At 38.1% G+C, this 21,491-nt stretch overlaps 1 protein-coding gene across 1 annotated transcript in view; it reads left to right on the top strand.

The window, feature by feature from the left end:
• Positions 1 to 21,491, top strand: part of Rcd5 (microspherule protein Rcd5) — a 65,356-nt gene that overhangs the window by 5,810 nt on the left and 38,055 nt on the right. The window contains exons 2-6 of the mRNA XM_083139405.1: positions 10,086 to 10,376; positions 12,607 to 12,734; positions 13,568 to 13,737; positions 14,198 to 14,416; positions 20,916 to 21,054. Coding sequence (XP_082995531.1) covers positions 10,096 to 10,376; positions 12,607 to 12,734; positions 13,568 to 13,737; positions 14,198 to 14,416; positions 20,916 to 21,054 — 937 coding nt within the window. The 5' untranslated portion in view covers positions 10,086 to 10,095. The remainder of the gene's footprint in view (positions 1 to 10,085; positions 10,377 to 12,606; positions 12,735 to 13,567; positions 13,738 to 14,197; positions 14,417 to 20,915; positions 21,055 to 21,491) is intronic.

The raw sequence follows: 21,491 nt of genomic DNA, 5'->3' as shown, positions 1-21,491 counted from the left end.
TTGTGTAGTGTGGGAAGTGACTGAGTGGATAATATTTTTGTGAATGATACGTGCTATGGTGTGTAGTGAACTAAATGAATAACATAATTAATGAGCAATTTACTCGGCTTCAAATGAGGATAAGCTTCAAATCGTTGTTGAATTTTTGTTTTTAGTACCCTTTTGTGCACAGATAGAGGACTGGGCCTATAGTTTAATGTGGGATCCGAACCAGTATGTGCATCCACTGGGTATCGAACTTGGGACCCCTTCGTTTCAAGGCGACGACATTGCCACTACGCCAACGAGTGATGATGAGTGATCATGAAGATATCCAGGCCTAGGCGTACATAAATATTTCACAATATTACACCACTTCAAAATCCAGGAAAATGAAGAACAACCCCCCTCCTTCCCCACAATGTCCATTCGAACATTATGATACAGTGAGATAGCCCATATTCTGTACCCAGTATACATCACTGGTCTCAATATCTCAAAAAAGTACAAACAAGATATTTAAACAGTTGCAAATACTAATTTACTTTATTAATTTTATGTAACACTCTAGATACAAATGCAATTCATAAAACACTGATTCAGATTCATGTTTTTTGTGAAAAAAATTGTTAGAGAATGGACAATTTGAGAAAATTTTGTAAACTGTTCGAAGAATATTGTGGCTATGCTTTTAATAAGATTTATTATTTATTTATCCTTTTTAAAGTTCATGTGTTTTTAACTCCCTAGAAACATTTTATAAAGCTTTTATTATAGAAGGAGATATTTATCAATAGTAAGAGGAGGAGGTACTTTTCTTTGTATAATGAGCTATGAATTGCAGTTCTGGGTATTTTTTTTCTTCACAATACACATTTACAGTGCTCGATAAATTTTCGTCAGGGCTAGGTGCCAGCTCTGAAATTCAGGCGCCAGGAGACCACCTACTGGCAATTGTCCATACTGTAAGAAGTTGAGCATCACCGTATTCAAAACATCGCTAAATCATGTGAGAAAGCAGAAAAATAGGGATTGGGAGACAAGGAGTAAGGAATAGATACTGATTCTATGAAATGTTCACAACGTTGATAAAAAAATCATTTGCTAACTTACCCTGTACTGCAATTTGAACTTAGAATCTTCAAAATTTCGTACATGCACACTTAAAAAAAATGGCAATATTACAGCAAAAGATCACAGTCGCCAGGCTGAAATTTTTAGTCGCCATGGCGACCTGCCGACTGGGATTTTTCGAGCCCTGCACATTTAGAATTTTTCTTGCTCCTTGGCAGCAAGCTTAGAAACAATCCATTTTTACAATGCACAGAAGTTGTTATTAGAATTATAGCAGTAATGAAAAAGTTCACTCACTTATTGAACTTTCAGACCAAACGTAATAATGTCCTTTAATGTGGTTGTTACAACCAAGAAATGTCTATGGAGAACCTTCTCTCTACGCCGCAGGAAGTTATTGGTGCAAACTTCATAAATGCAGCTGCTCCTGATTCCCAAGGCAGGTTTGGTTCTCCCCAAGGCATAATGGTCGTCGCCTTGGAACAAAGAAGTCGTAGGTTCGATATCTGTTGGAGGCACAAAGTGGCTCGGATCCCACTTTAGAAACCTTTACTCGTATTTTGGTCGAATTTTCGACCATCGAATAAAAGGCGCTACTCGTAATTTAGCTCAAAAATCGACCATGCAGCTGATTACAAAACTCCTGTTTTTTTATTATCTTGATACTTTTCTGTTTGGTCGGAAACACTTACAGTGGGTTAAACGCAGCTTTTGCACATCATGTGGATGCCCCTTCTTCCCCGAGTCCAAAGTTACGTATCGAAGTTGGCGCGAATTTTAAATTCATACACTTATTTGACAAAAAATGTTATAACTGGTAGACTATTTGACCAATCCACTTTGGGTAACTTTTGTTTTGCAGCTAAAACATCACGTCATGCAACCGTGCAAAAATCAAAATGCCAAAGCCAATAAGAGGAGTTGGGTGGGCCACGGCCTCCACCTTTCAATGGAAAAATTTAAAAATAGTGAGTTTACCCCTCTTCCCCCACTATTTTGGGAAGGGGAGGCAAACTTTAGCCTTATTTTCAAAGAATGGTCCTTTCTCAACCGAATGAAAGTCATTTTATGTTCCTGTGTGCATTACATTATCGAATATTTGAAACAAACTCCTCATTTTTATGATTTTTTCATTGAAAGTTTGGGGCTGCTGCCTACCCAACCCCTCTTATTGGCTTTGGCATTTTGATTTCTGCACGGTTGCATGCCCTGATGTTTTAGCTGCAAAACAAAAGTTGCCCGAAGTAGATTGGTCAAATAGTCTAAGAGTTATAACTTTTTTGTCAAATAAGTGTACGAATTCATTTTTATGATTTTTTCATTGAAAGTTTGGGGCTGCTGCCTACCCAACCCCTCTTATTGGCTTTGGCATTTTGATTTCTGCATGGTTGCATGCCCTGGTGTTTTAGCTGAAAAACAAAAGTTGCCCGAAGTAGATTGGTCAAATAGTCTAAGAGTTATAACTTTTTTGTCAAATAAGTGTACGAATTTAAAATTCACGCCAAAGGCCTCGGTGAAACATCACATTAAAAAGTGTGTTAAAAACATTAGATTTACTTTCTGACGACTCCCTCTGCAGAGTAAAGGTTAAACTCTAGGTGAAATACCAATTAGTATATCTGGGTATGAAGTGTGCTCATAAACCTCACCTCAAAACTCAATCTGCATGCAGGTTCGCAGTGTTCTTCTCTATACTAGGGCAGTTGTAGTTTCTGGCGCAACAGTGACGGCGCCGGCCTGATGTAAGTGGGTGGGGGGGGGGGGCTACATTTTTCCTTTTCAAATTCTTGGGGGCTAACATAGGCGTAACTTCGGACCTAACATTCAAACAGAATCAAACATTTTTCCATCGCATAAAAATAGTGTCCAAGACCACTTTGCTAAATAACTGTTACATTTGAGAGAATAGACACAGCACTCAACCTCTAGTTACCAATCCGATCACTTGATTTCCAGAAACTAGACAAAAGAATGTTTATTTACATTCAGCTGTTGGGGCCTCCCCGATAGCGCAGTGATTGCATTGTTGCCTTGTAATCAAGGGGTATCTGGTTTGATACCTGGTCGAGACACAGTGGTTCGGATCCTACTTTAAAAGCTGTAGGTCCAGTCCCAATTAGCCTTTCTGTGCATAAAGTGGACTTAAAACAACAATTCAACTCAACATTCAGCTGTTGATGGGGTATGCACATTACAATAACAGAAAGCTTACATTGGCACTTTCTGAACTGAAACTGCTAACTCCAATTAACACATCACTATCCTTACTGAAGGTTTTCTTTAGTTTAGGAATTAGGTGTCATTAGATCCTAACTTTAATACCCTCTTTGTATGCTCTCTTGCTTTCACTTGCTGGAATCAAAATGGGCTACTTTGAAAGTACTGCATAACTTATTTTTTAACATCAGAAATGATAATTCATTAACATGTAGTTCTAGTTTTAAATCTAAGAGCGTTACAGTTGCCCAAGCGTACTGATTTTTGCACAGTTTTGCAACATTTACTTGGTTGGATTTGTATTTACTTCCACTACATGCACAGAGGCTTATCGGGATGAGATCCACAGCTTATGTGAAATCCGAACCATGCAGGGATCAGAATGGACCGAAGCGGCATTCCAGTTTGTGAATATCTGGAACCATTCCGGTACGTTTAATTTTTATACATATTTTACTACATTTTTATTTTCAGTGTGAATTTTAATATTAGCCAGTATTAATTGTAATACAGCGCCTCATTTCACTAGTCGTCCATCTCATCACTGTAATGAGAAACAACATGTTAACGAAAGTAAAGCGTTCAGTTCCAACAATTAGGATATATATAATCAGGGCTCGAAAATTCCCGGTCGCCATGGCAACTAAAAATTTCAGCCTGGCGACTGTGACCTTTTGCTGCAATATGTACGAAATTTTGATGTTGTGAACATTCCATAGAGTCAGTAATTATTCCTTACCCTTTGTCCCCCAACACCCCATTTCCTGCTTTATCAAGTAATTTAGCGATGTTTTGAATACCGTGATGGTCAGCATCTTATACAGAGTGTTTCAAAAGTTGCACAACCCAAACTTTGGAAATGAATATCATGAAAACCGTAAGAGATATTTACACCGGGTTTTCTGCATTATAAAGCCACATCCATTGACATATTTTTCAATGCTTAAAGCATCGGAAAGCAGCATTCAATTTTTCCCAGAAATGAACTTCTGAGTAAGAAAAATTTGTAAGAAATTATCGAAGAGTCATAATTAGATATTTGATGACTGATACCATGTCAGTCTGTCATTTGCGACAAATATTGGTCATGTTCAACATTTGATGAATTTTTGACTGGCGATTTTATGGGTTGAGTGAAAAGTGCCATTCTTGAGACATAGGTATATCTGTATATGGCAACACTAGGAGGTCGTAATATTGCCAACAGTCTCATGCAACATGTGTAACTATTGGCTATGCATTTACGTGAAAAATAAAGATTTTGTGCAGAAATTGGACCCTTGAGAGAATCCTAGGCTGTCCCTGGTTACATTGAATTCTCTTTGCTCACTTTTGCCGCTACTGTGCCTTTTTTTAAAATTAATTCAGCATGGCGTATTCATTGGAGCAACGCGTGTGCATTGCTGAAGAGTATTTTAGTACTCATTCTTACACTCACGTGCAAGAGGTTTTCAATAAAAATTCCCTGCTTCTGCTGTACCTCACAAAGCAACTTTTTTACAACCAGTCAAACACCAACAAATGATCCCACAAATTGTTGGTATTTATTGTTGGAAATCAGTTCAGATGTTTTCAGCAAATTAACGATGTTTTTTAAAATAATGTAATTGCTTTTATTTAGATAAATGCTAACATAAATTTATGAACCCATTGTTAGCCTACAGGATTAGTTTAGTGCAGAAAACCTGCACTATATATACATTTTCAAAGTTTGGATTGTGCGACTTTTGAAACATACTGTAGTATGCACAAATGCTAGTAGGTGGTTTCCTGGCGCCTGATTTTCAGAGCTGGCGCTAGCTTTGAAGAACATTTTTCGAGCACTGTATATAATTATGACAGGAATGAAAGAACATTGCTAACAGTCCATCCGGTATTCGAATGAGGATCTAACAAACAGAAATGAAACTTGACGGTTCTTTAGATGTTGAACGTCCTCCTACTTACAAAAATTCATTTTTCGCACCTGTTAGGTCTGTTCCTAAAAATAGTGATACGATTTGTAGGGCTAATAATTAAATATACACATTTAGCTGTGTATGCACATATTCTTCGTCACCGTTTGAACCTCCAACCAAAGATCAATCTCACAGCCACTGAATACTTTTTTTAATTTTTTTTATTTATTTATTTTTTTTAATTTTTTTTTTTATAAAAAGGTACGAACCTACCAGGCGGGCTGCAGACTATCATGTCAATTTAGTAGCACGTTTTGCGACTCGTGATTGGCCAAATGGAAATTTTGTATTGGAAAATATTAAGTAAGAGAAGATCCTTCTAGTTTTTCTTATTTTCTGTCGAAATGCATCTACCTTACTATAAAAATCTGGGGGCTATAAGGGGGGGCTGAGGTCAATTTTTTGGGGAAGCTTCAACCCAACACTATTAGAAGGAGAAGGCTGGGGCCATACCTGATCACCGGCAGATATGTCGTCACATTTCTCTGTGAAACATTAGGTTTCATGTAAAATTTGGGTTAATACACATAGTAATGCATTTTGTTAGGGCAGAAAGAAAAAAAATATGTTGAATGCGTAAAATAATAATAATAATAATAAATGATGCGGACTTACCTATTGTTATACTTATGAAGTCATCTGTTTTTGAGGTGAGGGAGGAGCTGTTTCACTTCAACTTTTTCAATTTGTTGACTTTGCTTCTGCTATTAATATTCACTTCTTCATTAACTTTCCTCATTCGGATTACAGTTCCGAGTCTTATGAATCTTTGAACAACACTTCGAGGAATGTGTGGAAGTTCTGGGGCCATACCTGTCCTTGACGAAAGCATGACATCACCGGGCGAACAGATCGCTCCGTGCCACGGTATCGCAGCGGAATCAATGCAGAAATTATGAACAAAAAGAGCCGTTATTCCAGAAGTTAGCTGGGACTGAATATACAGGTTCACTTAGGATCCGAGATAATGTATGTCTTCAGAATTGGATTATACAGCTATTAACATATGTATTGAATCGGTAGTTTTTAGGTCGTCACATTTCTCTCTGAAACCTAAAGTTTCATGTAAAATTGAAGTTAATATGCCTGGTCATGCATTTTGTTAAATAAAGAAAGGCAGAAAACCAAAATTATGGATAAGTTGAATATGTAAAAGAAAACAACCTCATCTATTGCTCTCTTTTAGGAGTGAGAGAGGAGCTGTTTTCACTCATTTTCTTCAATTTGGTAACTTTGCTTTGAGTAATGACATTTATTTCTTCATTAATTTTCCTTATTCAGATTACAGTTCTGAGTCTTACGAATCTTTGAACTACACTGGGAGGAATGTGAGGATGTTCCGTGTGTATTATGTCACAAACACTTTAAACAACTTTCGACTGAACGAAAACTTAGGACATAGAACTGAAGAAAATCGAGGCTCACTTTATATATATCTAATCAGTGGGATGTCGAACAGGGGTGCCCACAGGCAGATTTATGAAAGCTGGTTGCGTCCACTTAACTTTGGGGGGATTGTGATGAAAATTTGACTGAATAAGTAATAGAACAATGGACGACGGAAGTTGAACTACGTTGTCATTTAAGCATCACTCGTATATAAATAGCAAGTTGGGTATTTCCAAGGGAATTATAACAGTTACTATGTATTATTAGTGTTGTTAACGAGACTAGACACGAGAAGAGACGGATAGACTGTTGTGGGAATTTTGGTGTGGCGATTGTGAATTAAATTATTTGGAGGAGGTCGAGATTCAACTCTTGAATACCAACAGTGAACCTAAAATTGACTTAGGAATTTTGGTGGGGGGGACTGAATAGATTATTCGGGGGGGGGGGGAGTATGCTTCAGGTTTTATCTTACTATACTCCTGATAGCCTTTTTTATATATTACAATTTTTTTTCATTGTAATAATTGTAACCCAATTGGAGTGTATGGTAGCCTGATGTTGTGTAATGAGACTACTGGTATCGCATTTCACTAACAAGTCTCATTAGATGCGATGAGTTCAGTTATATATTGTCACCTGCTGTTTTTATTTTTTCATCGGAGATCAAGACACGTCGCAACACCTCACGGAAGGCATTGTACACTGCAACACTTCACAACCCAGCAATCCAGAAATATAAGAAAAAAGGAGCGAAAAGAACAAAACAGATCAGCCTTTCCACGTTTCTTACCATATGGGATAAAGACTCAGCTGGATTTTCTCTGCCAATGACGTCACACCCGCAGCAGTCGCAAAAAGAGGCATGTCTGACCCCAGCCTTTCCTTCTAGTCTTGGCTTCAACCCCCTAGCCCTCCTGTAGCGCCATCACTGTGGTTCAAACTCTCCCGTTTCACATAAAGTGAGGACACCGTACCAACCAGTGTCCATTCACAGCGCAGAATGATTATTTCGACAAAATCCTGTTTCCCTGCTGGCTGCTTTAGGGAGGGTGGATTTTAATGTTGCCGCTTCTTGCCCAAGCACTAGGCGTAATTGGTTCTTTGAATGCAAGTTCCTTTGAAGTTAAACGCAGCAACAGAGGTTCACTACCGCAAAGGTGTTAACGTGCCAGGTGAAAGATCGGCGGAATTCTAACTGTTGTGTCAATGGGAAAAATATGCGATGTGACTGGTCACTTGCAGGGTTGCCTTTCCTACTCGTTACAGCAGACACTTGTTGAAACAGTCAATCAGACGGAGGTATTATTGGAATCTTCCCACGCTCTTACACTGTGGAAGCTGGGAACAATGCCGGCCCTGTTTTAACAACTGAATATTTTGTTGCTAGGATTATATCTGAAAAGAGCCTGCATTTTTCTTTGGTATGTTACACTACACCTGCAGTCCTTTTATTTGTCAGGGAAGTACAGCATTTAACACCGGAGAATGCCTCATTCAGTCAGTTTGCTCCATTTGTTCAATTTCGTGATGCAAGCTGGAAGATGGCGGAAATAGCACAGACGTTGACACCCTCTTGTGGTTTGTTTGCTTGTTTGCCGCTCAGATTCGTTGAAGGTCTCAAACCTTTGTGGTGGAAATGAAGGGTAGTTCTTAATAAAAGTTGTTTTGAATGTTAAGCGAATGGTATAAAAGGCATTTTTCAAGTTAAAATAAGACTTTTAGGCATTTTTAGGTCCTATAGAATTTCAGTAGAAGGGTGCTCTGTACATGAAACGCAAAGATCTCTAAATAGCATGCATCTCGGACGTAGGAAGAAAAAAATAGGTATGAACCTAGAAATCAGTTCCATATTTATTAGTGTAAGAGGGCAGTTGTGTCATTATTGCAAACATTGTAAATTTAAAGCTTTGAGTTGTGAGATATCTTACATGGCATTTGAAAGAGATAAGTCACCACATGTGAAGATGGCATACTGATTTTTAGATGCTGATTCAATATGTAATCTTGATGCTTAACCTTTTGAGTCTCAAGGCCATTTTCACAAGTAAGCCTCTCGGTCCCGACCCGATTTTGAGCAAAATGCAGAGTTTAAATTAAATGAGTGTAGATCGGAGACTAATTGCCCTAGAGAGATGAGTGATATACCGTTGTACGCGGAATGAACCAGAGATTCAGACTATATGAAATTTATGCAATACGGCGTATATGTGGTGGGGGGAGGGGCTAACTCTCAAAATTCCAAAGTTTCGGAAGAAAAATTTGGTTCCCCCACCCTCCCCCCAAGGAAAAAGTACATGACAGTGTCGACATGCACATAGAAATTATCGCTGGCATGTAAGAAACAGAAAAATATTTGCATCATTGTTGTATGACCAATGTAACTTGAGTTGTACCCCCAAAAGGAATGGCCACTGATTGAAGCTTCAAAATGCAGCTGTACCTTGAAATGACTATAGCTCAGAAACTTAATGCCCTAGAGGTATGAAAGATATACCGTTGTACGCAGAATGAATCACAGATTCAGACGATATATAATTTATGCACATTCGGCATACATATGGAGGGGGAAATCCCCTCAAAAATACTTTTCTTAAAAAAATGATGTTTAAAGAAAATGTCAAAATGCACAAAATGCAAAATTTATGCAAATTTGGTGTATATATGGAGGGTAAAGGGAGAAAACCCCCAAAAATTATTTTAAAAAATTGTCACCATCCAAAAAATGTCCTCGCACTTGGGCAAAAAACGACACCTACGCACAACATTCAAGGACGCAAAGCTAGAACGTAGTGAAAAATGAGCGCCAATTCTTGCAGCTGCTTGAAATTCTATTTTTAGACAATGCTGGGTAACCCCTGTTGCCACTTGTGGACACTTGTACTAAAAAAAAAACAAAGGTTTCCTTCAGCAGGCTTCGAAATTCCATTCTCAGAACGCAGATTCAACAACCAGTCTCCTCCCCCTGCTTGCGCCGTCACGGAAAACTTTCATTTTGACATCAGATACTGATAAACAAGCTTCCTTCGAATGCACTTAGCACTTTTCCTTTGTCGGCAAAAATTTGACCTTGAAAAGAGATGCAAAAAAGAGGTCCCTTTTCCTGCCTTTCCCCCTCCATTTTCATGAAGACAAAAAAAAAATGCAAGAAACCATTTCTGTTAAATACATGTGTTAGGAACAATATAAAAAAAAATCGAAATTCTAGCCAAAAATAGAAAAGTTATAACATAAAAACTACGACCTTGACACAGCGTCTCGAACGAGACGCTTGGTACCGGGAGGGTTACTTTTGGGTATCTCGTTCGAGACGCTTGGGATCCAAGAGGTTAATTAAATTATTAATCTGGATTCAATTTGAAGCCTTTTTTCGAATTTACTACCAATATCTGTGCACTTGGGTAAATTTTTCATTTTCTGGTACCATTATACATTTTTGTAGAAGTTTCTGTTGAATCTTTGTTGCAGATTTTAAGCCATGGAAGTTCAACTACCTTCAAATGCAGGGAATGAAGAGCCCCAAGTGTATTCTCCAGTTCCAGAATCCCCAACTCAAGGCCTAGAAGGAGGCCTGGTGAATTTATGTCCTCGTACTCCTACCTCTAGGCCCTTTCCTCAGGTTGGAACGTCTCGCTTGACAGCTCGTCCCAGGCATCATTCAGTTGTTCCGTTAGGTGGCCCAGCTTTGGCAGCTCGCGAAAGACCTCGCTCAATGTCAATGAATACAGCATTGGAAGCCCTTGGGATGAAGAGGAGAAGGCAAGTGTTCTAATTTTCTCCGGTACATTGTTTGTAATATTTTTTTAGTTCCATGTTCTGATAGCAAATTATTATTTTTTCCCAGGATTGTGTGAACTTTTGGATGCAATTAGTGAAATTAAAACTACTGATTATTTAATTTGTAATTAAGATTTTGCTGATCAAGTGTAAGAAACATATATTTTTGGAGTTCTCATTCTTTGGTGACAATATAACTTTTATACTCGTGATCAGGGAACGAATTTATATGTAAATACATGTTTATGTATGAAGCTGAAATGAGTTATATTTTGTATTATCTTTGTGCATCATGGCATGTAGACTAAAGAAAATACATTTTTATTTTCCATATTTGTACATATATGTTAGGGTTTCGCTCAGATTTTACATATTTTAGTTATTTTTACATATTATTCCCATATTTCATAACATTTCTCAACATACACCCTATATTCGCGCAACCACTACATGTCCCCATGTGACCGAAAGTTATATCCGAAGTGACAAAACAAACAAAGATGTATTATCTGTTTTATAACCTCCAAATGCATTAATTACAATTTTTCTTTCATCTGATCAATATTGCCCCCCCCCCCCCAATTTTACACCTCACAACTGTTTTCTTTTGCTGTTTTAAAACAATTGAAATTCCTGTTTTTTTCACAATTGTTGTTGACAGTAGAGAACGAGGGCTCAAACATTGGCTCCCTAGTCGAGCAGTCCATTGTTAACCCCAACCTTGCTACTAACTGTGTACCCGACAGCAGCACCAGAAGCAATGATTTTGTGGCACACTTATAGTATTCAGAGGCCTCCCAGATGGCACAGTGGTAGCGTCATCACCTTGTAATCAAGGGGTCCCTGGTTTAATACTCTGTGGAGGGACATAGTGGTTCGGATCCCACTATAAACTATAGGTCCAGTCCTGATTAGCCTTACTGTGCATAAAGTAGACTTGTAACACCAACTCTATCAATCAATACACACGTACAGTATTCACTTCTGGTTTCACTTCAAGACAGTAACGGAAATAGTTACAATGTTTAGACTGTGTTTTATGTAGCTCGTGTAGTCTTATGTTATGAAAAAGGTAAATTTTTACAATTTTAAGTCCATATTTAACTCCATATTTTGGTGAAAATAACTTAATATGTATTTAGCACATTTTTACTACATAAATCCCTTCCCTGTTCATGATCATGGAAAAATTTAATATTAACGTGGATGTGGAGATGCGGCAATAAGATACTAAATTCTGAAGTCACTTGGACATCCATAATTTAGCCCCATTGTTCATCAGAAAGTGTGTGGCATTTTTTATTTTAGTTTTTTACACTGCTGATGAGAATTTCCTTTCACGTGATGCACAATATATTTGTTCATTGATTGGTTTATTTTACTTTGCTTTTCTGCCTCTTGTGACTAATTGTGAAACTGAAATTGAATGGTGATAAGATTGAATGAATGGTCAATCACAACCACATATGGACAACACAAGCCCCACAGATAATTGTACTGGCTGTGAGTCCAGATGCCAGATTGCTTGTCTGCAAAATACGGTCCAGGGCATACTATGTGGAAGGGTGTCAGAAACAGTCACCCACTTACACCCCTGATACACAAAGTAGAGAAGGCAGTTTACCTTACATGTTTTTTTTTAAAATACACACACTTGTTTTAAGGCAAAGCTGAAAATTAAAAACCTAGCACAAGAATGTAGTTAGTGACACTAAATCTAGGGGCTTCCCGATGGTAGCGTCGTCGCCTTGTAATCAAGGGGTCTCGGGTTCGATACCCGGTTACGCTACTCATTTGTAGCTTCCCAATTTCCTCATGATGGTGGAAGCCCACCAGTCCCGTACACTGGCCGAAATCTCAGGAGAAAAGTTGTTACACTTCCCCCATCGAGACTCGAAACCTACGTACATTCCGTAGCTGGAGCCCAAAGTATGATGCCATAGACCTCATGGCCACAGTGTGGGACTAGTTCACTAATATTAGTATGTTATATTTTATTTTTCCACTTTCTGTCGGTCCTACACAAAAATACACATGCTTGTTCATAGATGATATAACGACGTCCAAGGTGAATTTTAAATGTAAATTATGCACCCTAGCCCTTTGGATCAAACATTAATTCTTAAATTTTGGTGTATTTGCACAAAATGATTTCTTGAGGTTCCCTCCTGTGTATTTGATTGTTTAGACGTGCTTTGTATTTTATTTGCAGTAGTTCACGTTCCATAAAAAGGAGAAGGTTTGATGATGAGTTGGTGGAATCCAGTTTGGGAGTAGCTGGAGCTCCAGGGTCAAAGTTTGCCAGGTCTCGGAATCCCTCTGCGTCCAGTCCTGCTACAGGTATGTGATAGTCTTTATCTGTTGCGGCAATTTTTCATGTACAAAATCTAAGGGAGTCAGTTACCAAGAAATAGACGTGAATCTTTCAGTCACTAGTAACGATGAAGAAATTTGTGAAATAATGAAAGTTCTATGCTGTTATCAAGTAAAGAAATCTAGTCTGTTCATCCACGGTAAAGCTGTGGTACACACACATATGGTTTGTATTTGTGATACGCATATAATTCAGGACATGTGTAAGTAACGTGAATGAAAATTGTGACAAACCTGCATGTCCTTGCATCTATAGTTTGAATTTTCACATCATTGCTCTGTATTGAAAACAGATTTTCAAGTAATCTTAGTTAATTCTCTTTCTCTTCCGGTTTCTGAGAGAAGGTCATTTCAGCATCTACAGTTAATTGCCAACACTTTTAGTAACAATTTGCAACAAATTTAATTTAATGTTTTGAATTGAACTATGTGAAATGTAAAATTGACAGTAATTGTAAATGAAATTTAAACATTCAAATAAATTTATGTAGTAAATATTACTGTTTAAATTTTGTCCATTGTTTTATCAATTATTTTAGTTACTTTGTGTATAAATATGAACTATTGCTTAACTTCCAGAGGTTGCAGAAATTTAGAGATGGCTAATGGAAATATCAGTATGGTAAAATCTGTGAGCTGACATTATCTTATCTCGAAACCTTTTCTCATTTATATGTTCTCTAATAACAGCTACATTGATGTTCAACTAACTCAGTCTTTGTCACAGGCAAATGTTCGATAAATATTGTAATTAGTGTGTGTCTCATTGTGATTACATGTTTCATTGTCATTTTCTGTAGATGTGGGCACAAGTGGCATTGTTCCAGCTACAATACCATCAGAAGCTCGAAGACGGACGAAACCTGGTCGACGTAGTAGAAAGCCACGCCATGCACATAGCGTATCAACAAAGGATCTGGGAAGGTGGAAGCCAACAGATGATCTAGCATTGATCATTAATGTTCAACAGGTGGGGCATGTGTGGTTGGGTTAAATCGTTTAGACTTTCCTTATGTGCTCATATATCAATGTGTAACATTTGCAGGATTAAAATGAGTTGCAAGTTAGACATGCTTTTACCTGTTGAGTGTGCCATAAGGTATGCTAAAATGAAATTAAGTACTTTGTTCAATTATATTAAAAAATCTCCTGCAGAAGAACTGAAGTGGCCTGAATATTTAGAGAAAGAAACAAGGTATGTGTATCATGTAATTCTTCTGTTGACTTAAGTCTATAAATACAGGTATGATTTGGCTTTTCACAATTAACAGTTTTAGAGTACTAAAGTTTTAACCAGTCCAGATGGAGTCGAGCTGTTTTTGTGCGTGTGTTTGATTTTTCCTTTTCTGGCTTCTTTCGTCTTGATGTTTTTGCACGCAAAGGTGCACTTTTCTCACAGTTGAAGCATTGCTCTGTGTATTTTTTTGCAGACAAATGATCTCCGCATGGTTCACCGGGGGGTGAAGTTCTCTTGTAAATTCACGGTACAGGAGATTCAGCAGCGATGGTATGCCTTGCTGTACGACCCGGCTGTGTCACGGATAGCTGTGCAGGCAATGAAGAACCTTCATGCTGAAGTGATTTCTGCTGTGCAGAGCCGGGCTTTGTACAGCCGAGCTGAGGAGGAACTTCTGGGGTCTATCAAGTCTGTAAGTAACTCACTATAAGGCTGAACCAAAATGAAGTGGTTTTTTTCGCATTACTGATAAACTACCCCCTCAGTCAATGCATGTTATTAATTTTTTGTCATGGTTGTGGTAGTCAGAATAAATTTTATGTTTTTACGGATTTCTTGAGTCCTGTACTGTGGCTGTGCGATATAAGCTGTCATGCTTTGGGCTCATGCAGGAACCGTAATAAGTTTTCTCCTGAGATTTTGGCCTGTGTATTGGACCGGTGGCCATCCACCATCATGAGGGAATTGGGGAGCCTCGAATGAGTAGCGTAACCCGGTCACGGAAACCTACAACAACTGGGGGTTTGTCGTGCTGACCACGTGTCACCCCGTAACTGGTTGCATGATCCCCACCTCAGTATGTGGGAGTGAGACCGGCAGTCAGTATGTAGGCCCTGGCCCTCATGGGCTGTTGTACCACAGATTTTTTTTTATTATTATAGAGTTCTTGAAATGCACATTTAGTTACCTTCCTTGTTTATAGACAACCTTGCATGACATAACAGTTGGGCTGAAAAGTTCGTAGGCTAACATAGTAAAAAATATTTTTTTGACAAAATTCGATTTTATTATTCAATATAGTTGCCTTTGAGGGCAATACAACGGTCATACAATTTTTCGATGCCATTTTTATAGTACGATTTCTCTTTAGCCTCAAAATAGGCCTCAGTTTCGGCGATTACCTCTTCATCAGTGCTAAATTTCTTTCCAGCGAGCATTCTTTTAAGGTCTGCACACAGGAAAAAGTCACTGGGGGCCAGATCTGGAGAATATGGTGCATGGGGAAGCAATTTGTAGTCTAATTCATATAATTTTGCCATCGTTTTCATTGATTTGTGACACGGTGCATTGTCTTGATGAAACAGCACTTTTTTCTTCTTCAAATGGGGCCGTTTTTTCGTGATTTCATCCTTTAAACGCTCCAACAACGCTATGTAATAATCACTGTTGATGGTCTGGCCCTTTTTGAGGTAATCAATGAATATAATACCATGCGCATCCCAGAATACTGATGCCATAACCTTGCCAGCCGACTGTTGCGTCTTTCCACGCTTTGGATTCGGTTCATCACGTGCAGTCCACTCGGCTGACTGTCGATTGGACTCTGGAGTGTAGTTATGGAGCCATGTTTCATCCATTGTAATATATCGACGGAAAAATTCATGTTTATTACGGTTGAATATCGCTAAACATTGCTCCGAATCATCAAAACGTTGTTGCTTTTGATCGATTGTGAGCACGCGCGGCACCCATTTTGCACACAGCTTTCGCATGTTCAAATATCCATGCACAATATGTCCAACACGTTCCTTTGATATTTTTAAAATCTCAGCTATCTCGATCAACTTCACTTTACGATCATTTAAAATTATTTTGTGGACTTTTTTGATGTTTTCGTCGGTAAGAGCCTCTTTGGGGCGTCCACTGCGTGCATCGTCTTCGATGCTCATTTCGCCTCATTTAAATTTAGCAAACCACTTCTCAACGGTTGATTTTCCTGGTGCAGAGTCCGAATAATGCTTATCAAGCCAAGCCTTGGCTTCAACAGTATTTTTTTTTTGCCAAAAAGCAATGCTTTATTAACACACGAAATTCTTTTTTTTCCATTTTTTCACAATAACAAAAGCTGCTTCACTCACAATGCTATATCTCACGAACTAATTATCCGGCAGCTGTGAAATTTATACACGTATCTTTTGAAGGTTAGTACTAAGTAAAAATCACATGGATTTAATTCTAGTAACGTCATCTATGAGTCAGCCTATGAACTTTTCAGCCCAACTGTTAATACCTTTTCTTTAACTTTTTCTTTTGTTTGTATACGTGTGTTATTTGTCAAGAAAGGAATGTAAAGTAGGAATTTTTCATGGTTGTACAGCAAAGCTAAATTTCACGTGATTGTATGTTTTATTATGCTCTTATAGAATGATATGGTGAAACAACATAAGAAATATCTAGACACACATTTGTTGTAAGTAAAAGAAATTTTAATTTTGGTACACAATTGGATTAAAATTCCATGTAAAATTACACTTCAGAAATGGCAGCTAAGGGACACTTGCCCTCGCAGTTGAGAGAATGTAACAGCATAACATTGCGTATCATTTGTACTTGAAAGGAGTTTGCAACACTGCAAGCAGAAGACATGTAGGTCTGCAAACCATGAAGCTCAGCACTGCCTACCTGGGACCAGCAACATAGAAAGATATCTCAGTATGCCAGAGCTATGACTATACTACCTGCTTCACATAATTACTAAATTACGTAAAAGAATCCTTACTGTGCGTAATCTCACATTTTGAGTTTCTGATGAAAACAAAATATGAAGTATCCTATTTATCTTGTGTAGCCTTCCTAGAAATAAGGAAGGGCTGTGAGAAGTAATTATTTCGATTCATTGGGGATGAAATAGGCAGATGTTCATCCTTGGCAAAAGGGACGAACAAACGTCTACAAATTTACATAGTCAAATTACAAAATACCCATTTATTCCCACATTTCTAATAACTTGTACAACAACAGACAGGTTCACATTTAGGTGCTAGGTTGGTATAATTTACCTGGGATGTGTGAGGACCTTCTCCTGAATCGACACTATTTCATTCACCTCTCTACGTCAACACCCTTACCACATCTTGCACTCGCACCATTCCGCATGCTAGCTCATGCTGACTCTTACACTGCCTCGTTCCTCATTCTTTCCAAACAGAGGCCCCAGTTTCAATTCACATCCTGGGCATGGTTGTTCTTTGTGTGTCCATCAATTTCATCTCATCATCACTAGAGTCATGCATATTTCGTTTTTGACGAAAACACGAAATATGAAATAACACATTCTAATGTTAATTTTTCATGTTTCTGAAAGATGTGAGGTGCATTTTCCTACCGTATTTTGTCACGAAATGATGCAAAATGCGAAATAGACTCTCACACACGAAATTTACAGTTTATATACCGACGCGACAGTTTCTGAAGTCTGAAGTATCCTGTGAGTTATGCAATTCATGGAAAATTGATTAATTCTGCTGTAAATATTTGATAAGCAAAAATGGACTCCTTTATACAGGAATAAACTTAATATTCTGGTAATGATTTAATGTGCTACAAGGGCCGCACTGAAAGTTTCGGGAATATGACATAAAGAAGAAGAATGAAAGTACATCAATTTTTTATTGCTTTCCAAAATATTCACCCTTTACAGCAATGCATTGTTTCATGCGATGGAACCAATTGTTGAAACAGTTATGCCAGTCTGAAGTTGGTACCTGCGAGACATGCATTTCGTATGCTTCGATAGCCTCTTCGGGAGTGAAAAATTGCTTACCACGCAACTTGTTCTGCATTGTTGGGACCAAAAAAAATCACATGGGGCTAAGTCAGGTGAATAAGCTGGATGAGTCATGAGTTCAACTTGTTCATAGTCCAGAAAGTTCCTTGTGTCAGATGCTGTCTGCGAGCTGGCATTGTCGTGATGCAGAATGATTCGACGATTGGGGTTTGAAGTTCTGAGCACGTGGAGTACTTGTGGCAGGCAAATTGTGGTATATCATTCTGCATTGACTGTTCTACGATTCTCTAGTGCAACAGTCGCAATGTGACATGATTTACCGAAATAAGAGGCAACCATTTTTTTTTTTTTTTCGACACACTGCGTGCACAAACAATTTTCGTTGGTTTAGGCTCATCCTGGAACACCCACACAGCAGATTGTCGCTTCGTTTCAGGTTCATAAGAGTAAATCCATTATTCATCGCCTGTGACGATGTTGAACACAAGATTTGATATCCCGACTTAAACCGTTTGATCATAGCCTTGCACCACTTCACACGGTCGTCTTTTTGTGCTTTTGTTAAATTGTGTGGCATCCAACGGGCACAAAGCTTTTTCACACCTAAATGATTTTGCAAAATTGTTTGTATTTGACTCATGCCAATACCTAAGGAACCTTGAATTTCGCGGTAAGTCACGTGTCGATCACTGTTGATTAGTTCACGAACTGCATCAATATTTTCTGGCACAATGGCTGTCGATGGGCGGCCTTCACGAATTTCATCACTAAGGCGAACCCGGCCACATCTGAATTCTTGAAACCAGAGATAAATTGTCGTCTTTGATGGGGCATCTTCGTGAAATGTTTCAATCATTCGAGTAACACACTGTTGCTGTGTTAATTAAACCTTGCCGAAAATCATAATGAATCATGGCACGTAAGTTCTCTCTTGTTAATTCCATTTTTTTTACAAACACTTCACTTCAAACTTCTATCCTGAAACGAAAACGAATCCGTGTTACATCAGTCCTTGTAATTACAGTCGACAAATATCACAGTTTATAAATATAACAAAATCTAGCAGATTGCATAGTTTTCAGTACCTTATTCCTGAAGCTTTCAGTGCGGCCCTCGTACTAGAAGGGATATGCTTATTCTGTGTAATAGTGCAGTTTTTAAATCAAATTTGGGATTATATTCACATTTTTTAAAACCAAAATGTCATTTTATATGGCACTTTTTCACCGCTATAACAGCATAATTTCATTTTATTTATCACTTTTGAACCCGAAATTGACTCTGTTTTTGTACCGACATTTTGCTTTTTTATTTACCAAAAATATGTGCCTTTATTAATCATCACTCATTCTCATCTTTATGATTAGCCAAAAGTGGCTAACAAACACACAAACAGCAGGATATGTGATACTAAGAAGCTTTAAAACTTATGACAAAGATCGTTTAATGGATTTCGACATCTGCAGTATTAACCCTTAACTTCCCAGGTCATGTCTTTATCACACACTGTCCCAGGTCCAAGGTGCGGTGTATATATAAAAAATATAAAAAAAACAAACAAAAAAAACGTTACAACTGCTGAATTCTATTTAACTGAACTATGCTATTTAATTGAACTAATTCGGTTTGTTACATAAAAGACTACACAAATAACTCAAAAGTGTATTTTAAATTTTATAGTACAATAAAATGTATTATAACATAAAACTGAAAAAAATGAACCTAATATTACATGATATTATTATTACTGTAAAAAATCAAATACCATTTACTCTAAATTTTACTTTTTGTTATATTTTTCTTGTTTATTATACATGTAATAATAAAAATATAAAAAAGGCCCATAAAACACCCACTAAAAAAATTACACTAGTACTTTTAGGTTCAATTCTTTTTCCTCCGATAAGTTTTCTCTGTACTTGTTGCAAATTTTGGTAGGGCACTGAAGGCAGATGAGCTTGTTGCAACAGTGGCAAACATAAGGCATCTTCCTCTTCTTTTTTGGGTCACAGGTGGAGCATGTTTTGCATTTTTCCAATCGATCTCGAACCATTTATGGTCTTGGTTCTGTTATGCCCAACACACAGTGAATGGATGCACGAAGTTCACAGTTCATGTGTGTGTTGTTGACTCGCTTGTCACAGTCAATTACATTGTCACTATCTGATCCTACATCACTTCCTAAAGGATCCTCAAACCATTTTAAAATACTATCCTCAAAATCAGGGTCTGTAACACCCACAGTAGACGAAGGGCCGGGTAATGAATCCATAACGCAGAGGCCCAGGTCCGGTCTCTGAAACCACTAAGCACGAAAAAAGCTTTTAAATATCGCTCAAGGTCACGTTCAAGTGGCTACTGACGACGTAAACCAATGCAGGGTTCGGGAAGAGACAACTAGACATCACTGCAATTTCCTACCCCACCCCTATGCATAAACAACAGAATAACAATAAACGCCAGCGGTCTGTGAGACCGTTCGTGGGAATTTAAAAGTTAAATGTGAAAGTAACAGAAAATACAAAGGTCAATGACAAAGACCCATTAAGGATAGACTCTTAGTCACATAGGATAGATACGCAGGAAAGAAAGTTCTTCCAGGTTGCCCAAACACATTTTAGAATCCAACCACCAATTACCACAGGATAGTGTTCCTTTTTTGGCACATGCAAAGGAAAAGTAGAATGGGATGTCAAGGAAGGGTTACACATGATCATAAATACAAATTATCTCATCGACAATTCATGTGAAATATCTTTATTTATCGTGGCGTAACACAGTCAAACTGAAAAACCCATCTCCCTCAGCCATCAACCGGGACCACCAGGAAGTTACCAACACTGCAAGACCGCAACGGCACCTTTCGACAAACACAGCAAGCAGCATGTCATAGTAACCTCGTTGCTGTGTCTCAGCCAGCCCTGATGATGTCTCCGAGATGGACTCGAAAGCTCAGACAAAGTTTGAAAGTGTCTTATATTGTGCTGTTTGTGTGTTTCGTGTCATTTTTAACAATAATGTTGCCCACATGTGACGTAAGAAGTTTTTTATGTAGTATTGTAATGTTAAGAACATAATTTAGGTAAGCTACAATATCGTTTAATGCCTGGCTGGGAATTCTTTTTTTTTTTTTTTTTTTTAATTTTTGGTGTAAAATGCTGTATTTCTGTAATTTTATTCCCAGACATCTCAGCCCACCTTGGAGGTATTCCAGGAGTTGTTGGATCAAAACACCCACATGTTCTACCCAGCACGAACTGCCAAAGCTCTTTACACGCACTGGCAGCTCATGAAGCAGTATCATCTTCTTCCAGATCAATCAGGTATGTGAGTAAACTTGAATTTTATTCTTACATTCTGGTTGTGATGTAGTTAGTCAGCATGCCTTTTGATGTGAGTGCAGTTAGGAATGATGTTATCAGTAAAAGACTTCTGCTGAATGATGAGTGGGAGAATTGTTGAGAGCATATGCATTAGCTTCCATTTTGTTGGTGTTTAAGAGACTTATGTCCAATAACAGTAACAACCATTGCTGTCCAACTTTGTTAATCAATCTTGTTATTAAGTTATTAAATGGTGAGCACTTACTACACTCTTCGTACCCTTCTTAAACCCAATGGTTTATGGCTGCAGCAACACAAGCCTTCCATCTGTCCCTATCCTGGGTAAGATCAATCCAATCTTTTCCATCCTTAATGATTTCCTTTATCTCCATCTCAATGTTATCCCTCCATCTTCGACTTGGCCTTCCTACTGGTCT

This window comes from Lepisma saccharinum, chromosome 17, assembly GCF_977018435.1.
Source record: "Lepisma saccharinum chromosome 17, izLepSacc3.1, whole genome shotgun sequence".
NCBI lineage: Eukaryota > Metazoa > Arthropoda > Insecta > Zygentoma > Lepismatidae > Lepisma > Lepisma saccharinum.
The sequence above is the reverse complement of the archived record's forward strand: the minus strand, read 5'-3'. Positions and strand labels throughout refer to the sequence as shown.